Raw genomic sequence first — 20,429 nt, 5'->3', positions numbered from 1 at the left:
GTCGGGAGCGTGGTGGCCCTGCGAGCATCCCGCGTCTGGGCTTTAACGTGGGGGCCCCGCGGCGGGAAGGGGTGCGCTTGCGCACTGAGCTTCCCGTTGGTGTGGGCTGCTCGCCCTCGGCGCTCGCTGGGGGCGGATGCGCTCCGCCGGGCCTGCTCGGTTGGCTCGCAGCCGCCCTTCGCCCGTCGGTTTGTGCGGGGCCGTGGGCCAGCCTCCCGGTGAGCGGTTTCCTCCCGGGTCTTCTGGGGTCAAACCGCCATCCCTCCCCCACAGCCACGGGCGGGCGGGTCCCCAAGCTCGCACCCCAGCGCGCAGGAGTCCCCGCTCAGCCCCCTGCTAGGCATGCTCCTTGGCTGGTGTTTGCACCTACGTGTGGTTTTTAATGCTGGTTCCCGCGAGGGCAGGTGGTGGTCACTGAGTGGCTTCTCCTTTTCTCACTGTTCTGGTCTTCACAGTGCAGCCCTCCCCTGTGGACATGACTCCGTAGCCTCACTGGGTGCTCACATGGAGGAGCCAATGGAACTTTCCCCCCTGCGTGGCGGTGACAGGGGTCCCGCCGACGACTCGTTAAAAAAATATGAGCAGAGTGTTAAACTTTCAGGTATGTGTGTGTGTCTGATACCCCACTCCTACAGTTGCGAAGATGCCCGGGCAGCCTGCTGCTACACCGCAAAAAAGTAGGATGAAAGAGAAGGGAGAACTGTGATTAAATTACAATCTCAGGAATAAAAGAAAGAAAGAAAACCCACAGACACCTGACTCATCCTGAGTTGTATGTTTACGTTGGATTTCGCGTGACCATGTAGAGCCATAAAATCTAGACAGTATTGGGTTACATTTTAAGAGGATTGGGATCCAACTTTGTCCTTTTAGATGAAGTTGATTAGGTCCAGATATTAGTGGCTTTCTAGGAAAACATGTTTTTTGTTTTTCTGAACAGTTTCTTTGTAGCTTTGGAGGCTGTCCTAGAACTAGCTCAGTAGAACAGACTGACCTCGAACTCACAGAGATGCTTCCTGAGTGCTGGGATTAAAGGCATGTACCACCACCGCCCGTGGGAAACATGTTTGTTGATGCCTAAACTGTACAAACCCCGCTGTTTTCTTCCCTCAGAAAGCTAGGTCTTAGAAATTGACAGGGTAGGGAGGGATCTTAAGTGTTCAGAAGCAGAGCACAGACAGAAATGAATGGGATGATTTGTAGCGCTGGTATTGTAACAACCACTTCCCACTATTCAAAATGCAGATTGAAAATATGGGATCTTACAAACTAAAATGTGCCCCTTCAGCTGGGTGTGGTGGTTCACATCCATAAACTCAGGTGGAGGTGGGCTCCTACAGATCAAGCCTGCCTGGCCTACTTGAGACCCTGTCTCAACCCCTCCCCCAGAAACTTTGTGCCCAGTGCCAGTGTGTTAGTGTTCATTTAACATATGTGTTTTTAAACAAAAGTTGCCTATTCTTTCCTAAAAGCTAGCCATCATCTTTGTCTTGAGAAAATTTAGGCTTGTCCAAAAAGATACTAATTTTGATTTTAATTTGTGAGGTGCACTTTATTTGTTGTCTAAGTGTTCTGGTTTTTTTGTTTGTTTGTTTGTTTTGGAATGATCAAAGAAAGAAGGTCACTCCAGATGAATTTCAGGCTCTGTCAAAGCAGGAACAGTTTCTATGAACTGAACCCCTGAACAGCTTTGCAAAGGCACAAAGTCATATTTACTGATTGTTAGGGAAAAGGTTTTTTCGTTGTTGGGGGGAGGGGGCAAGTGACTCACACCAAAAACCTGATCTAATCTATATGTTTTCTGAAGGAAAACATCACACCCTTGCAACTTTAGTCCTTGCTTTGTACTGTTCATAGTACTCAACAATACAGGATGCTCCTGGTGTACTGGGACCACACTGTGACCAAAGTCATGAAAAGACCGTAAAAGTTCCCTCAGAAAAACACTCTATGGATAACAGAAAACAATCAACTGTTTCCCATAATGATTTCTTCAAGGTCTAAGTACAGTTCATTCTGCCGTTTATCCCAGATACAGTGACTCTACTAATTTTTCCTCTACAATTTGTATATTCCCAGAAGCTTTAACATCACATATTTTTGGTTTCTTGACTAAAAGTAAACTTCTTTATTGTCACAATGAGTACCTTCCTCAGTGTTCCTCTTTATGGCAAAATTTGAGATGCATCTTCCATTCCTGTTGAAGTACCATGAACTTCCTTAAACTAAGCTGTCTGCTTTCTCTTTAGATTTCCCATCCATTTTATAGGCTTTACATTAATCTTAAAACACTGTTACCTAGTTTCCCCTGTCCTGTATTTATTTTCAAAATAACCTGTTTTTCAGTCTGTTTTTTTTTTTGTTTTGTTTTTTTTAATTAATAAGTACAGATACAATGCAGCAACATAGTCATATTCTTGTATAATTTAGCACTCAGTATTCAGTGTGACCTTTCGTCCACATTGTTCATTCATCTGGTTCTGGAATTATTTTCCGAGGAATGTTCCATTGCTAATATCTTGAAAATCTGATGAATTAAGCGGGGGTGATTTTTATTTCCTGACTCAAAAGTTGTAGCTGTTATGTACCCCAACATAGGACATTACAAGTAATACCCTTGATAACTTATAAAACATTTATTCATGGGGTTCTTTAATAAAAGCCAAACTATCAGAAAAACCATTTTAGTAAATACTGATGGGGTCCAGATATAAGTTGATGAAGTCATGTGCCTGGGCCTTACTTTAACTCCTTTTTGTTTGGTGGGGGTTTTAGGACCTTCTTGTCTGTCTTTGCATATGGAGAACCAAAGGATCCAGCACACAGGAGGGGCTTGATAGTATGAAATAGCTAAGTATTCAGTGCAGCAAATGAACAGCACTTTGTTTAGTAGTATTTTTGAATTTTTGTAATACAACAAATTATTCTTGCTTATTAAAGAAAATTTAGGGAAATTAGAAAACCAAAGTACAATGTTTCCATGCTCTACAGTGGGTACAGGACACCGAAGTGCATGCTTTTACAATGGTTACAGTTACCGTGACACAGTTGACATTTCTTGTCACAAAATCATTACTAATGTCTTCTTTTTATTCTTCAAAGATTTCCAGCTTGTATGAAATTATATGATCCCCTAATATGGGAAGTTAAGTCAGTATACAAAATCCCAAATGACATACTCTATACTGTTACTCCATGGTAAGATTGAAAACATACCTGAGTGATGGATGCTTACTCAGTATCCGTTATATGCAGGCACTTTTGTAGATGTTAGAGATAAGTCAGTGATTAAAACACTAATTAATGTTCTCAAGCTAACTATAGCTAGAAGTGTGGGTGCAGCCTTTCATGTACTTGGGATGCAGAGTCAGGAGGATGTCTGTGTTTGAGGCCAGCCTTGTCTACATAACAAACTCTGGAACAGTCAGAACCGCAGAGACCCTGTGTCAACACTCCCTCCCCGCAATGTAACTATAATAGTAAGAATGATCATAGTCATGCATTGAGCATTTACTGTGTGACAAGCTTTGTATGAAGTGTGTATACGCATTTATTTTAATCCTCTAAATACCCAAATGACATGAACACTATTACAACCTTGATTTTCTTCTGTAGATGATAAAACAACAGCTGATGATGTAGTTCAGTGGTAGAGCACTTTACTAGTGTGCAAAAGGTTTGGTCCTAAACACTGCAGTTATAATGATGATAATAGAGATGTAGATGGAGATGAACTCTGCTCCAGACAGACATGACAGGATGGTATTCAGTGGATCCAAGGTCCCACTCTAGGTTCCCCATCTCCAATGTCATGTTATGTCGCCTCTTGTATTGAAATTGTGTGGGATCTCCACGCTTGCGATACAGAGGAGAAAGTGAGGGCAGCTTAAGTAAGTTGTTGCTTTTAAGTGGCTCATTGTAGGAGAAAGCACTGCACTGGGTCTTCTTGGACTCTTTCATCTCTGACTCTTGGCACCCCTCCTCTTCTGATCTGTCTTCTACTTTCATTTTTTTTCTTTAACTTTCTATAGCATTTCCGACCACATAATTCCTTCTTCCTAAAACATCCTTTCTCATTTTTCCACATTAGAACACAACCTATCTAGGCCAGGCAGTGGTGGCACATGCCTTTGATCCCAGCACTCAGGAGGCAAGGGCAGGTGGATCTCTGTGAGTTCGAGGCCAGCCTGGTCTACAGAGCGAGTTCCAGGACAGTCAGGGCTACACAGAGAAACCCGGTCTTGGGAAACAAACAAAGATGTTGGGGACCATCCCTATCCTCACTACCTCAGGCCTCTGAGATAGAAAATTACTGCCTCTTAAGAAGTAAGCAGAATGTTTAGCAGAGCATTCCTAGATACAGGCTTGTTGTTTTACAACCAGTTAAACAGTAGTTCAGGGCATTCCTTCTACTGACCCTTTCATCCTGCCCACTTGCAAACCCCCACTCACGTCCTTCCCATGGTCCTATTATAAGCCTCCCCTGAGAAAATAAAGTTTGACAGCTTGATCAGAATATGGACTTGCTGTCATTCTTCTTGTCCCTTACCCTTCGCCCCGCAGGTCGGGGCACAAAAAAAGAATAATAATGCTGTCTCTTCTACAAGACTAAAATTCTTGGAGGTGCCCAGCTGTACCAGTTTGTTCGTTTTAAAAGTTTACTCATTGCCAAACATTTTTAAAGGGTGTGATTATGAGTGAGTCTTTGTAAGCATCGGTGGTAATCTCTGACGCTGAGAAAGTGATATAACCTAGCTGACTAGGTTTCTATATTTGATTTTACACAGGGTCTCACTCTTTACAGCCTAGCCAGCTGCCTCAAACTTGCTATGTAGACCAGACTGCCCTTGAACTCATGGAGATGCCTGTCTCTCCTCTGCCTCCCGAGTGCTGGGATTAATGATGTATGCCACCATGCCTGGCATGATATTCGTTCTTATTGTGCCAGCATCATAGGGCTTTTACGTAGATTTGAGGGCCAAGCAATGGCATGTGCCTGGAGTACCAGCATTCAGGAAAAAAGGAGGAGGATTGCAGGCTTGAGACCAGCCTAACCTGCATGCATAGCAAGACTGTCAGAAACCAAGTGCTACAGGACAGCACCACTTGCTTGTGTGAGCCCTGAGTTCTGGCCACACCACTGCAGGGAGAAAACCATCCTCGAAAGTAGTGCACGTGAGAGCTCTTGGAGCATAATTATGAGAAACCAGCCCGTGCTTGGCTTCAATTCTACAACAGAATATAATTTTAGATTCTTACTTGTATCTCTTTTGTGTCAGTAGTTTATTAGATTATGTCACTGCTTCTACCTGCTTTAGCTGTGTATACTGTTGTATTTAGTTAAAATTAGCAGTTTTTCTGGGGTCAAAAACAGGATGCTGTTAACTTCGGGTACACATTAAATGAGTTCATCCTCCACCCCACTCCCCTATTAGAGACCCTTAGAAGACTGTCTTTCTAAGGACCAACAAATCCTTCTGTGTCTTAACACTTTCCCAGCCTGTAAGATTTTGTGTCTGATAAAGGAAATCGTTTTCTAGATTATTGCATTGTGCCCCTGTTATGCCATCTAGTGATCACATCACATATCGTGTATTGATTTTTTAGTTTTGAGACAGTCTGTCCTTGAAATCTTAACCCTCTTTTTCCATGCCCTAGGCTCTGGAAGTAACAGCATGTACTAGCACACCCCTCTCCTGGGGCTCAGGTGATCTTCCTGCCTTAGTGTCCTTAGTAGCTGGACTACTGTGTTCATCTCTTGCCCAGCTTCAGGTCTTATTTTGCTGTAAACTTAGCATTTTCATACTGGCAGCGTGTCTCCTAGTGTGTAGCCCCAATACAGTAGAACTTTGCTTTGCTTTAATTTTGGGACTATCTTTTTATTTTTCCTGCTAGTTAACATTTTACAACTTGCAACTTTTTGGAAACTCTGTGGGGTTTCAATGTTTATCATTTTGTTGTGAATTTCTTGGTTTAAAATGTATTTCACTGATTTATCTGTTTGTGTGTGGGGGGTTCTGGACACAGTGATTTATCTTTTAACCTAAGAAATTATAAGCTGAGCAATGATGGGAAATTCCCGTAATGGTACCTGAGAGACAGTGGTGGGAAAACACAAGCCTTGGCCAGAGCTTGGGCTGTAATAAAACCCTGTCCAAGCCTGGTGGTGGTGGTGCATGCCTTTAATCCCAGTACTCTAAGTTCCAGGCCAGCTAGAGTTGTTACACAGAGAAACCCTGTCTTGGGGATTAAGGGGGACTGCCCTGTCCCAAACAAATGTGAATAACAACAAAAACCTTAAGTACCTCTCTTTGATTCTAACTGTAAATTCTTAATTCTTTCATAGGCATTAAAAGAGACATTGAGAAGCTTTGTGAAGCTGTACCTCAGCTTGTCAATGTGTTCAAAATTAAGGACAAAATTGGAGAAGGTAATTTAAGGGTATGTTTTACTATTGTTAAACTGATGGTAATGTTAGTAACTATGGTAACAGATTTTTTTTTTTGCCCCTCTTGGGAAGAATGAAAAGTAATAAATATTTAGAATAAAACCAACAGTCATAACTTAACCTAATATCCCATTAAGACATTTACTAATGTCTTAAAGCACTGTTTATCTGACGCTTTTAAAGCCTATACTGAAAAGTGTACTAAATTGCTTCTTAGGCACCTTCAGCTCTGTTTATTTGGCCACGGCACAGCTACAAGTAGGACATGAAGAGAAGATTGCACTGAAACACTTAATCCCAGCAAGCCACCCTGTAAGAATCGCAGCAGAGCTCCAGTGCCTGACAGTTGCGGGGTAAGCAGCTTGCAGCTGAACTGGCTACGTGTGGTTTATAATTTATGCAGTAGTCTAATAGGAATGATGAAGTTATACCTGAATTAAAAGTTTGCAGTCACCTGCTTGCTCTTGGCTAGTGCTTTGTCCCATACCTTGCGATGGTTAAATTTCCATTAATCCCTTCAGAGGAGATTTCTCTTGAGGTACAGCATGGCTTCTGTTCTTATTTCTTATCTATTTGTAACCTAGTCAGCCTTTGCTTATGGTCTGGGCTTGTTCTTAGTGGGCTTGTTCTTAATTACATGTGCCATTTTTAACTGCACACTTCTCTTTGACTACACACTTAGTTGTTGCTCTCTTTGTTGAACATAATTGCCTTTTTTAATAGACGTAAAATAATTGCACATCTATAGAATATGATGTAATGGTGTATACATGCAAATAATGTATAATGATCAAATCAGGCCCAATAATATGTCTATTTCCTTAAAGATTTATCTTTTTTGTGTGTGTGTTTCAAGCCTTCAGATGAAATGTGTAAATTGCTCTAAACTATAGTGACCCTACTGTACAGCAGAACACTAGGCCTATTACTGTTAGCCAGATGTATTTTGGTAACCGTTATCCAACCTCGTTGTATGCCTGCCCACTAACCTTACCCTCTAGTGATCCTATTTTATTTCCTACTCTATGAGATCCACTTTATTGGCTTCCATATATGAATAAGATAATGTGATAATATGTCTTCCTGTGTGTTGCACCCATACCTAGATATGCACATATACCCCTAAATTTTAACCTGTCTTGCCTAGCCAGAAAATAATCAGTCTTAACAAATATTCTCAACTGCCTCAGTTGCTCATCTTCTCAGTTGTTCAAGCCAGACATGTAGATACCATCCTCATCTTCTTGTTACTCCTAACTAATGTCATCCAAATCTGGTGTGCCTATATTTCCAACAGTGCCAAGGCAGAGGATCTCTGAGTTTCTAGCCAGACCAAACTACAATGTGAGATCTGGGGCCCCCAAAAAAGTCTCTTCTGCAAGTGTGTTCCTCGGTCCCTTGTTTGGCTTCCCGCTGTGAAAGATGGGGTGGTTAGTGTGTGGTCATTGGTTTTAGATGCTACCTCCTTCAGTTTTCCTGCTTCATCAATAACTGTTCTCACCTTCCCTCTAAAGCCCCATCTTGTACAAAGAAGTCTAGCATAGTGAATAGGAGTATATATCTGGAGAAAATGATTTAACTCCTTTTGTGACTTTGGGGATGTTCTCCTTACCTCGTTCCCTCGTTTGTAAAAAGGGAGGATAACCTTTTCCATGAGGGTATTGTGAGGCTGAGGTTTGGTGTTTTGTTTTTTAACTCAAAATTTTTCATACAGTGTATTCTGAGCATGTTTCCTCTTCCCCCAATTCCTTCTAGAACCTCCCCATCTACCCAACTCCACACCCTTTCTCTCTACAGAAAGCAAATAAACAAAGAATAGACTAAGGCCAGGTGTGGTGGTGTACACCTTTAATTCAGAAGGTGGGAGGCAGAGGCAGGAGGATCTCTGAATGAATGGATGAAATGAAATGAGAAAGAAAAGAAAAAACACAAGAAACACGCATAACCCAACAAAACCACAAAAACACAAACTCAGAAACCATAATATATAGGCAAAAGACCAGTAAGACTCCCCAAAAGAAAAGGCCCAAACAAAACAACATGAGACAAAACATCTACAAAAATGTATTTTTTCTTTTCTGTTGGCCATCTGCTGGGCATGGAACCTTCCTTTAAGCATGGTTAAGTTTTCCTTGCAAAGGGGTTATCAATTGCAGATAGCTTCTTGGTTGGGGTGAGAACCTGTGTCTTACCTCCTTGTCCCCCACAGCTCTGGGACCCGTCTGGCTTGAACCTGTGCAGGCCTTGTGTGTGCAGCCAGTTCTGTGAGTTTACACATGCTTCAGTCTGTTGTGTCTGGAAGACACTGCCTTGGGGTCATCCATCCCCTCTGGCTCTTGAGGTCTTTTTGCTTCCTCTTGTGTCTGGTTCCCTGGGCCCTGGCAGGAAAGGTTTGATGAAGGCATCCCACTGGGACTGAGCGTTTCAGAATCTCTTAAGACTGAGTTTATTATAGGTCAGAGCTTTGGAGTCAATGAATGTTACTTATTTTTAAAACCTATTGCTAGTAATATCTGCTAATAATCTGTCATTTGCCACTAACCCAGTTAAAACTGTAGATATATCAGGTTTAGATTGTAACCTTCTGTAACTGACACTGATTTTTGTTTGAAAATTTTATCTTTTTTTTAATGTCAGTTAAATACTTATATTCACTAATGTTCTAGTACATATGTTTTGCCAAATAATAATTATTTTTGTTTGTTTGTTTGTTTGTTTTTCAAGACAGGGCTTCCTTAGCTTTGAAGACTGTCCTGGAACTAGCTCTTGTAGACCAGGCTGGCCTCAAAATCACAGAGATCCTCCTGTCTCTGCCTCCCAAGTGCTGGGACTAAAGGCATGTGCCACCACCTCTTAGCAATAATTCATTTCTTAAAGGCATAAAGTGACAGTGCATCTGACCTTCCCTCTAAAGTTAGTTCACTGTGTATTTCCCACCAGGGGCCAAGACAATGTCATGGGAGTTAAGTACTGCTTCCGGAAGAATGATCATGTGGTTATTGCCATGCCATATCTGGAACATGAGTCGTTTTTGGTAGGTTTTTAAATAGTTTTATAGCTTTAGCTGAATGTTTAGTTGAAATAGCTTTGTGACTTCATTCATAACTTTATTTTAGGACATTTTGAATTCTCTTTCCTTCCAAGAAGTACGGGAGTATATGTTTAATCTCTTCATAGCTTTGAAACGGATTCATCAGTTTGGTATTGTTCACCGTGATGTGAAGCCCAGCAATTTTTTATACAACAGACGCCTGAAAAAGTAAGTAGGAAGAATCCCAGAAAACATTTACAGTTGAATTTGCATTGTAAACCACGATGTTCACATGGTTTCTATTCAAGTTTTTATAGTGACTGGGGAGAGATGAGGAAAATGCACAATGTACATCATGAGCTGTGCACTTAGATGAAAGAAACTTAGAATCTAGCCCATTTTGACCATAAAGCCCTTGTTTCTGTGCTTCATATTTTCATCTTAGTAAGCAGGAACACTGGACAACATAGCTTTCTTTTTTAACACCAAAGTTACACGATGAAGAGATGTTACAAGCTGAAAATTATATATCATACTTAGTATAAGAAAATTAAGACTAATTCTGTAGCCCTTGTTTTTCTTTGGTTTCTTTATACTTGTTTCATTAGAAATTAGCTATTGTGATGTCCCCTTCCCACTACTGAATGGCCAAGGATTTTGCATTCTGTTTCTCTTCATCCCCCTTCTTCCTTGTCTCTACACAGGCCATAAGTAGAAAGAGAGTGCCTAATTGACCCATCAGTTTAAGGATTCATCTTTCTCTGATTTTCAGTCTTAGTTATTAAGTTCTTTTCTTTCTCCCTTTTTTTCTAGGTTTTATAAATCTTTTAAGAATTATTTATTCACCTTTATTTTATGTACATTGGTGTGAATGTGTCATATCCTCTGGAACTGGAATTAGACAGTTGTGAACTGCTATGTGGGTGCTGGGAATTGAACCCAGGTCTTCTGAAAGAGCAGCCAGTGCTCCTAACTGCTGAGCCATCTTTCTAGCCCATTATAAATTCTTTGGTTTTTTTGTTTGTTTGTTTGTTTTGTTTTTTCCTCCAGACAGAGTTTCTCTGTATGTCCTAGAACTAGCTCTGTAGACCAGGCTGGCCTTGAACTCACAGAGAGATCCACCTGCCTCTGCCTCCCAAGTACTGGGGTTAAAGGTGTGCACCACCAACGACCTGGCTTCCATTATAAATTCTTAATTATTCTGGAATGAATTACAGTTTCTGAGTGTGGTTTGAGAGCATTACACCATTACTCAGATTTAAGTGTTATAGGAGCCTGATAGTACTTAATCTTGCTTCTTAGGTATGCCTTGGTGGACTTTGGTTTGGCCCAGGGAACCCCTGACACAAAAATAGAACTTCTCAAGTTTGTCCAGTCTGAGGCTCATCAGGAAGATTGCCCACGAAGCAAGCACCACGGAGTCACTGGACAAAAAGGCTCACTAAGTCGCCCAGCACCCAAAACACTGGATCAGCAGTATGCTGCAAAAACGTCTGTCAAAAGATCCTACGCCAATGCACAAGTTCACATTAAGCAAGGAAAAGATGGAAAGGTTCTGCCTTATATATTTTCAGTTTCAAACGTTTAGGCATGTTTTCCATCAACCAACAGGGGGAAATAGAATGCTAGGGTAGTACTTGTGCCTAAAAGACTTGATAAATTATTATGTGATAATAGTATTGTATGACAAAACAGGAAAATTCCCTATATATTACAAAATTAAGATGTCCTTCTATTTAAAAAGCATTATAGGGAAAATTCTGAAGTGTTTGTCTCCATTTTAGCTGCATAGGCTTTAGAGACTTGGGTGTTGTGTGTGTGTGTGTGTGTGTGTGTGTGTGTGTGTGAACTGTGGCAACATTGTATGGACTGGTGATACTATATGGATTGTGGCAACCGTTATGCATGGACTGTGGTAACGCTGTGCATGGATGGACTGGTGACACTGAACTGTGGTAACATTGTATGAACTGTGGTCATACTGTGGACTGTGGTAACATTGTGTGGACTGTGGTGACACTGAACTGTGGTCATACTGTGGACTGCGGTAACATTGTGTGGACTGTGGTAACACTGCATGGATGGACTGTGGTGACACTGAACTGTGGTAACATTGTGTGAACTGTGGTCATACTGTGGACTGCGGGAACATTGTGTGGACTGTGGTAACACTGTGCATGGATGGACTGTGGTAACACTGGACTATGGTGACACTGGACTTTGGTAACACTGTGTGGACTGTGGTGACACTGGACTGGTGACACTGTGTGGATTGTGGTAACATTGTGTGGACTGTGGTGACACTGTATGGATTGTGGTGACACTGGACTATGGTCACACTGAACTGTAGTCACACTGCGTGTGGACGGTGATAACACTGTAGACTGGTGACACTGGACTGTGGTAACATTGTGTGGACGGTGGTCACACTGTGGACTGTGGTAACATTGTGTGGACTGTGGTGACACTGGACTGTGGTAACATTGTGTGGACTGATGACACTGTGTGGACTATGGTCACACTGAACTGTGGTCACACTGCGTGTGGACAGTGGTCACACTATAGACTGTGGTCACTGTGGACAGTGGTCACACTGTATGAACTGTGGTCACACTGGGCAGTTGTGACACTGCGTGTGGATGGTGGTCACACCGGATTATGGTCACACTGTGTGGACTGTGTGGGTGTTGCAATGTTACAAGTTGCCTAGACTATTTTCTCCTTTCACATAGTGTTTTGGTTCCTGAGAATGTCTTGGGTGCAGCTGTTTTTGTTTTATGTCACTTAACTCTTTCAAAACTATAGCAGAGTACAGCTGGCAGAAAGTGTTACAGATGTAACCCTTATTTTCCTTGTTTTTGTTGGTATTGTAGGAGGGATCTGTAGGCCTTTCTGTCCAGCGCTCTGTTTTTGGAGAAAGAAATTTCAATATACACAGCTCCATTTCACATGAGAGCCCTGCAGAGAAAGTAAGTAATGTAGCTTTGTAGCTCACCCGTCCATCAGCCTCATGCTGACAAGCTCAGGGAATCCTCTGGAATTAGTGCTAGAGCATGGGGTAGAGTTTAGCTTTGGCAGAAGGTAGTTTTACTCAATATTCAATCATCTATATATTTTTTTTTTTCCTGAACTTTTTTTGTGGAGTTTTTAATTCTGATTAGTTGTTGCTTTTCTGGACCGTTCAGAACAGGGCTAGATTTCTCCTAAATTCTCCCCACATGGTAGAGTAAATATACCTGTAAAGTTCCTTCAGGTTAGATGGTTTTAAATTGTGCCAGCAAGGGCTCGAATTACAGACTGACCTAGTATAACTGAGGGTTACAGTTGTGAAATGGAGTTAGGCTTTAGTAATCAGTAATGCTTAGTACTGTTAGAGTGCTTCTCTAGTGTCAGGGAAATCCTGATAAAGTCAAATATCTGCCAAGCTAATTAGTAAATTTTAATGGTATTAGACAGAAAGCCAAACTTTTTTGTGGAGACAGGTTGGCATCGAACTTGGAATCCTCCTGCCTCAACCTCCCCTAGTTCAGCAATTACTAACATGTCTGACTGTGCCTAGTACCCTTAAAACATTTTACTAGACAACTATTGAATTGTAGTCTGTAGTATCTCCTTCAGCAGTTTTGAATGAAGTTTCTAATTCTGAAACTGCTTTTGCCAGCATTTGAAGGCATTATGGTAAATGACACAAAAATAGAAAGTACAACTTTTTTTTTTCTTTTTTTGTAGCTCATAAAGCAATCAAGGACTGTGGACATAATCTCAAGAAAGCCAGCAACAAAAAAGACAACTGTATCTACAAAAGCTGTGGCTAGTGTGATGAGGAAAACCACCAGTCCCTGCCCGGTTGTTCTGACCTGCGACTGTTATGGAACAGATAGAGTCTGCAGCATTTGCCTGTCAAGGTGAGGTGTTTCCAAGAGTCACCGCATGCCACCAGACATGATTAGAATAGGAAGCAACTGGTGGAATATTGGTTTTGTGAGTGAAAGGAAGTAAACATAGGCCAGGCACACAGCGACACATTGGCCAATTAACAGTTGTCATATATTCCTTTGATGAAACTTTCTCTGAAAAACACATTTGCTCTCTCATGCAACTAAGGGTGGGTGGAGGGAACCCTTGGAGACATTTCTTGTACAAGCCATTGTTTCTTCTACTTCTGCCTGTGTTGAATAACAAGGGCCAAATAATGCTTCCTACTCTTCTCTACCTTGGAAGTTTTTCCTTTAGATTTGGTTTTTATAGATTCTTCCTGATTAACTTAAATCTACACAAGTGAGTATATCAGTAACTCAAGATCCCCAACTAAAAGAATTTTTGTATAAATTCCTGTTGTGTTCTGTTTTTCTATTACAATTTTTATTATCTGCCATCTGTTTTTATACTTGGAAATTGTGTTAAAAATCTGTCTGGGATAAGGCCAGGGTGTTGGGGTTAGTGGGGAAAAATGAAAGTAAATAGAAAATATCACAATCAGTTTTCAGTACCTATAACAAATTTATTTATATTGACACCAGGACAGATTTTTATGTGAACTAAATTGATTGCTTATTTTTTTTGGACTTAACATAGTTCAACATTTTTGTGGGTTATTTTTTTGTTCTGTTTTGGTTTGGGGTTTTTTTTTTTTTTTTTTTTTTTTGCTTTGTTTTTGGTTAGTTGTTGAGACAGTGTCTCTCTAGGTAGCCCTTGCTGTCCTGGAGCTCTCTGTGTAGACCACTCTAGCTTCTATCTCCCAAGCTAGGATGGGTTAAAGGCATACACCACCATACCCCGCCAATAGTTCAGTTTTAATGTAACTAGATGTCTTATGTCTTCCTCATAAGGCGGCAGCAGGTTGCCCCTCGGGCAGGCACACCAGGATTCAGAGCACCAGAGGTCCTGACAAAGTGTCCTAACCAAACCACAGGTACGTAGCACAAGAAGTACGACTACCTGTTCCCATCATAGTTAAGATACACATGATCTTCATTACAAAATGACTTGTGAATATGGTGATAAAACTTTATAGGGTATCCAGGGACATCTGTTCTTACCCAAAGGGGTTATGAAAGGAAGTTCATAAAGAAGATGGCCTTAAGGAAATATTATAGAGTTGGAGATTGGCATTGATCACAACCTAAGAAACTCAGGAAACAGCATAATCTAGCTGTAGAGGAAACCATAAGTTTAGTGTTGCTTAATGTAAATGGAGATCAAGAGAAGATTGAAAGTATGCTGGGAAGATACAGGTTACACTTGTTCAACCGCTTGGACTATGGACCATAGATGCCATGCAGGGATAGACAGTAAGGGTTGTATTCGAGGTCATTGCAGGTGTGCAAAGAGCAGATTCTTTAGGTCAGTACCCAGGTAGTCCAGGTGAAAGGTAAGGAATATATGAGTGATCGCAGTGCTGACGGGAATGAAAAGAGAAACAACTAAGGAACTGGCAAGCATGGCTTAGTAGGTGTTATCAAAATGTGCATGGGGTACTGAGGGATAAAGGCATCCAGGGTGTTTAAATCACTAGCCTGAGGGACATGGATGTGGACCCAGAAACAAGATAGAGAACGAAGAAGAGCCTGGGAAGGTAAAATTGGACTGAGCATAGCTGGTTGAGATTTATGGCTCATCCAAATAGAATGTCTTGCAGAGTAAAAGTTATGTCTGAATCTTGGGGAAGGAGCTGGAATTGAGACTTGGTTGAGCATCAGTATATAAATGATAGTTGCAGCTGGAAAGTAGATGGAACTATGAGGGAAAATATGCAGGGAAGAAATGGGAATTCTGAGGAACTCAGCACAGGGTAGAGGAGAGGACATTGAAGGAGCAGACAGTGGTAAAATGAAACTAAGGAAGAACAGTGGTGAGTGGCCAGGGGAACAGAGCAATCGGTTAGGAAGAACTCAAGTCAGGCTGATTCTGGTTTTGTTGTGGTGCTCTCTCACTCAAAAGAACACCAACAGTACCAACCTACCATCTTGAAAGGCATCCGGAGTCTTCCCATGTAGCTGCCGTTGAATTTCCTTTGGTCCTATAAAATGTGCAATTACTTACAACCTTCTGATTCACCGGTGTGTTCAAGAGAGAAAGCTGTTTCGCAGAAAGAATGTTGAATTAGAGTTGTGGTTTTACATTAAAATCTCCCAAGAAACTTAAATGTCTATTCCAGAACTACTTGATGGGAATTCTGTTAAGTCAAGCCTGTGTTTCCTGACTTTTAAGGCTTCTAAGATAATGTTTGAAGTAAAGGTCCACAGCTACCAGTTTAGACGGTCATACATTCACAGTTTTTTTTTTTTTTTTTTCTGTCACAGCCATTGACATGTGGTCTGCAGGTGTCATACTCCTCTCCCTGCTCAGTGGGCGGTACCCATTTTACAAGGCCAGCGATGATTTAACTGCTCTGGCTCAAATCATGACAATTCGAGGATCCAGGGAAACTATCCAGGCTGCTAAAGCTTTTGGTAAGTTTTATATCCTAGAAAAACACAGATGCTTTTGATTATCACCTATAAATTCCTAAATAATTTGTTACAAAATTCTCCTTGTAAATAAACTTGTTCTATATTCATAAAGTCATCTAGTCTTCAGAAATTATTCATTTGCTTGAAAAAAGTCATTTTCTTTAAAATATAAAAATCATTTGCCATTATCATACACAGAGTACTAGTGACTCTAGTATTAAAAGCAGAACTTTACATTTCTTTGTCAACTAGCTAGAAGAAATCGGCTTTGTAATCTTAACTCTTCCATTGTAATTTGACTTTTATTATATAAATGTTTGTAATAGTAAATTTTAATCTTCTGTATATTGAACATCGGGTACTTGGCACTGAAGTGAGGACTACAGTAAGGGAAGGTAATAGGAATGTTTACTTACTAGTCCTCAGTTTCTTTGGTTAGGGTGGCAAAAAGGTAAAACAATTAGTATATGATGTAATTACTTTTTGAGACAGGGGTCTCATTGTATACCTCTGGCTAGCCTGGAACTGACTGCATACCAGACCAGCTTGGAGCTCACAGAGATCCTCCTGCCTTTGCCTCCTGAGTGCTTGGGTTAGTGTGATACCACATCCAGCTCATGAGCTTAAATATTAGTGACACAAGTCAAGACTAAGACAATGCATTCTATGGGGTGCTTGAGAATTACTTCAGCCTCGCTCTAGTAGCCCAAACGCAAATCGCACCCTGTGTCTGTTCTCCAAGTAGTCTTCCAGTTGCTACTTCCCAGCATGGGTGTGCTTCAGTCAGTGGGTGATAAGGTCAGTCTCTCAGTTGGCCTACCTCAAGAGTAACTAAGCCCCAGAACCAGTGGTTCTCAAGTGGAACGACATGTCAGAACTGACTGACAGTAGAGAACTATATACTTGTGCCACGACCCTGCCTATATGGAAAATACAAATTAGAAAAATGGAGTACTATATTGGGAAGGGTTACTTCTGTTTAGAATGCTGCCTTTGCTTTGGAGCACCAGTTGCCAAGGTCTAATGTGCCAGAAAAACTGTGTCTTAAGAAGAGTCTCAAAATAGACTTGCCAAAAAGTAGTAGCCCCTACTCTGCAGTTTGTGCCTGTCTACCTGTTATTTTTCAGCGTTAGCAAGCTAAACTAGTGCACACAAGGGAGGAGTGACACTACTGTCCTGACATTAGGATTATAGTACAAAGAACAGGACATACTTACGTTTGCTCTCAACTACTTAAAACTATCCACCTCCCATTAAACGGCTTCACCAGAAGGTTGGGCATCTGGAGTTTGTCAGCCAGTACCAAAACATCTTGTTGAAAAGCTTGAATTTCTTTCCCTCAGTTATAATGAGGGCCAGTAATGGAATTACTTCAAACAGGTCTTACAAACTTGAGCAGGGTGTGGAAGACTCAGTGCCCACAGACTTGCTGTTTTGTACAGAGTGCTGACTTGCCAGTGTTGTGCAGAGCCTGTTGTATTGTAGGTGGTCGTTAAATACTTGTTGAATTGTATTGAGTAAATTAAAAGAAAACTTTGAGCTGAAACAAAAGCCTGACACAATATATCCTGACTGAATGTGTTCATTAGGTTGTTTCCCTCACTACTAACACGTGTGCTAAAATTTGTGCGTACATATATAGTATAGGATTTGCTGAACTTTATCTTAGGATGTCAGAGCAAGCTAATAAATTTAGGGATAAAACTGTAATGGTGTCTTCCTCTGGCTAGAATTTCCTAGCAAAAGTAGAAGTGAGTTTTAAAAGTAGAAATGGACTCACATGTTGTATTCTCACTAAGCTTAGTTTGTGTTAATTTGCTTTCTTAGCTTTCTCCATCCCTAAACTTCTCATCCTTTTTCCTGTCTAGTAACTATATTAGAAAATAAAAAGGAGGCTTTTATAACCAGGATTGCTTTATTGGCAAGCTTCGTACTCTATCAAGGAATTTACATGTGCATCTCATTATTTAAAGCTGCATTTCTGTTTAATGAAGAAGTATATAGTTCATGATTATCTGTGTCTGTCCTTATTTTTGCCCATTCTGATAATCTAGTTTATTGATTGATTTTGTTCATGACCTTGCCTGGCCTGGGTATCTGGTGCTACCCATTGTGAGCTGACAGTAATAGAGCTTAAGTCCTGGTCCCAGGAAGCATTTACTATTACAGATGGATAGTTGAGGAGAAAGGAAGAGTATGCAGAGGATTCGGCTACTCTTAGGATAGGTTGATCTAGAATATCCAAGTAAATACAGTCTCTAGTAAAACAGACAGAAACTGAGCATCTGTGTGTGCCAGGAATCAACAGGTTTGAGGAGTTCAGAAACATCTTAATCTTCAGGGCACTCACAGTCCTGTGGGTGACACAGACAAGTTTCATTAGTTGTCACAGTAAAGGTAATAATTTAGCCCTCCACTGATTAACAGAAACGTAACAAGGACTTTCTGAATACAGACCTCACAAATATGATTCTTGAGCTAAGCAGAGGTTATGTACACAGGCATATCCTAACACAGGGAGCTATGCCCAAAACATGGAGGTTTGGAAGGAGAGAAAGGTAGGAACTCCGGCTCTTTAGAGAAGTTGGCTGTCAGGCGAATCCCTGGCATAGCTCAGGGAATCCCTGCTTTCTGCCTTCTGCCCCCTACTTCGTAGACTGGCTTTTATGAAGGTTGAACACATTCATGAGGCACATGACTAAACTTACATGTTCTTCAAGGGTTACTTTTGATATATGCAGATAATTCTTTCTTTCTTTCTTTTTTTTTTTTAGGCAAATCAGTTTTGTGTAGCAAAGAAGTCCCAGCACAAGACTTGAGGAAACTCTGTGAGAGACTAAGGAGTCTAGACCCCACCACTCCCAAGATAGCAGTTGATCCACCAGAGTATGTCTGTCTAGAGAACAATGCCCGTAAAACTTCTTCCCGAGGACAGACACCTCCAGGACAACATTCAGAGGATTCCTTGTGTAAAGGGGACAGTGATGGTTGTGGGAGTCGTCCCAGGGAGTGTACTACCAACTTGGAAGGCTGGGATGCAGTACCTGATGAAGCCTATGACCTGCTTGACAAACTTCTGGATCTAAACCCAGCTTCCAGGATAACAGCAGAGGCGGCCTTATTGCATCCATTCTTTAAAGATATGAGTTCCTGATGCAGTTTTCCATTCACTGTCACTGCCATGTGTTGTGAGGTGGGGTGATCACAGGTTCTTGTTTGCATCCAAGTCCAGGGAAGCATGAATAACTTATTTTAAAGTTACAGTACTTGCTCTGATGTCATATTGTAAGCAGATGGGGACCTTTTCAAGATCCAGGGGGAAACCTCTACATGATCTTGGAATTAAACCACCAAGTAGAGTCAGATCTTTAGTTCCCTGATTTTCTCTGCTTCCAGAGCAGCCTTAGCCTGATGCACAGGTTCAAGGAACAGGTCATAAAGTTCACAGATATGACAGGGAATAATAAGGGAGTGAAAATAAGGGAGTGTGTATGGTCTACGCTGTGTGTGCATGGGGAACTGGCTCTTGGTGGTGTACAGGAGAGACAGTGATCTTTCCTATTAGTGTGCATATAAACAAATAATTACTGCCGGGATATAGGAGAAATGATACCACTTCATACAGTCATGTCTTGTAAGTTACACAGTGTGTACTGCAGTTTCTGGTTCTTCATTAGGTGCATTTATTTATATTGGAAACCTAATAATGTGCATATTGTTGATGAGGCAAACGTGCTGCTTTTGCTCTACAACTGTTTTTTCACACTATCTAGTTTATTAATTAGGTAACTGCTACAAGGAAAGGTAAGAGTACAGCTGGGAACACTACGGGGTTTTGTCTGCTAGGAGCATCCAGACTCCTGCATTTCTGACCTAAGTTGACCTTGCTTAGGTGGATTGGGAGGAAAGATAATGATGTAGACAAATGTGCATTTTTTACATTCTAAACTGCCCCGTGTCTATGATAGCATGCCAGGCTTCCCAGGGGTCAGGAGGGTAGACTTGCTGAAGAGTTCCCTTCCTATAATCATAGGTCATCAGTATACTCATTTTGCTGTTTTGAACCCTGGTAGATCAATGTGTATAAACACTTTGTCTTATGCTATATTTTTTTTAAAAGCTTGAATGTTGTGGGGATATGTATTTAATAATAAATGCTTCCTTTTAGATTCTTATGTCAGACTACTCCTTTAAAGAATGGCAACTTATTCAGGCACACATGGTATGTGTCTATCGTCTGCCCAGGTTGCTTGAGCCATGGAGAGGGCTAAACAAGAGTGGTGAGGAGAAAAACAAAACAACTTTTACATATTTCTTTCCAGCAAGACATGATGGGGCACACCTTCAATCTCAGGACTCAGCAGGCAAAGGCAGACAGATCTCTTGAGTTCCAAGCCAGCCTGGTCTGGATAATGAATTCCAGGCCAATGAGGGCTGTCAAAAAATAAATTAAAATAGAATTATTTTTATTCCTTCTGAGATTAATGCGCAATCCTTC

The 20,429-nt window shown here is 41.2% G+C and overlaps 1 protein-coding gene across 3 annotated transcripts; it reads left to right on the top strand.

Annotated features, from left to right (window-relative positions):
• Window positions 1–461: 461 nt before the first annotated feature.
• Window positions 462–20,100, top strand: Cdc7 (cell division cycle 7). Of its 3 annotated transcripts, none has more exons than XM_051198203.1 (11): window positions 462–601; window positions 6,347–6,430; window positions 6,666–6,801; window positions 9,389–9,482; window positions 9,565–9,707; window positions 10,782–11,031; window positions 12,353–12,448; window positions 13,209–13,384; window positions 14,309–14,391; window positions 15,782–15,931; window positions 18,706–20,100. In XM_051198203.1, exons 1-11 carry the CDS (start codon window positions 505–507, stop codon window positions 19,083–19,085), a joined length of 1,689 nt encoding a protein of 562 aa, XP_051054160.1. In that variant the 5' UTR covers window positions 462–504; the 3' UTR covers window positions 19,086–20,100. The 3 variants fall into 3 exon arrangements, with proteins under 3 accessions (XP_051054160.1, XP_051054162.1, XP_051054161.1); XM_051198205.1 differs by having other exon boundaries at window positions 563–601; window positions 6,347–6,441; window positions 6,666–6,760; XM_051198204.1 differs by having other exon boundaries at window positions 564–601; window positions 6,347–6,441.
• Window positions 20,101–20,429: the final 329 nt, after the last annotated feature.

This window comes from Phodopus roborovskii, unplaced genomic scaffold (assembly GCF_943737965.1).
Source record: "Phodopus roborovskii unplaced genomic scaffold, PHOROB, whole genome shotgun sequence".
NCBI lineage: Eukaryota > Metazoa > Chordata > Mammalia > Rodentia > Cricetidae > Phodopus > Phodopus roborovskii.
The sequence above is the reverse complement of the archived record's forward strand: the minus strand, read 5'-3'. Positions and strand labels throughout refer to the sequence as shown.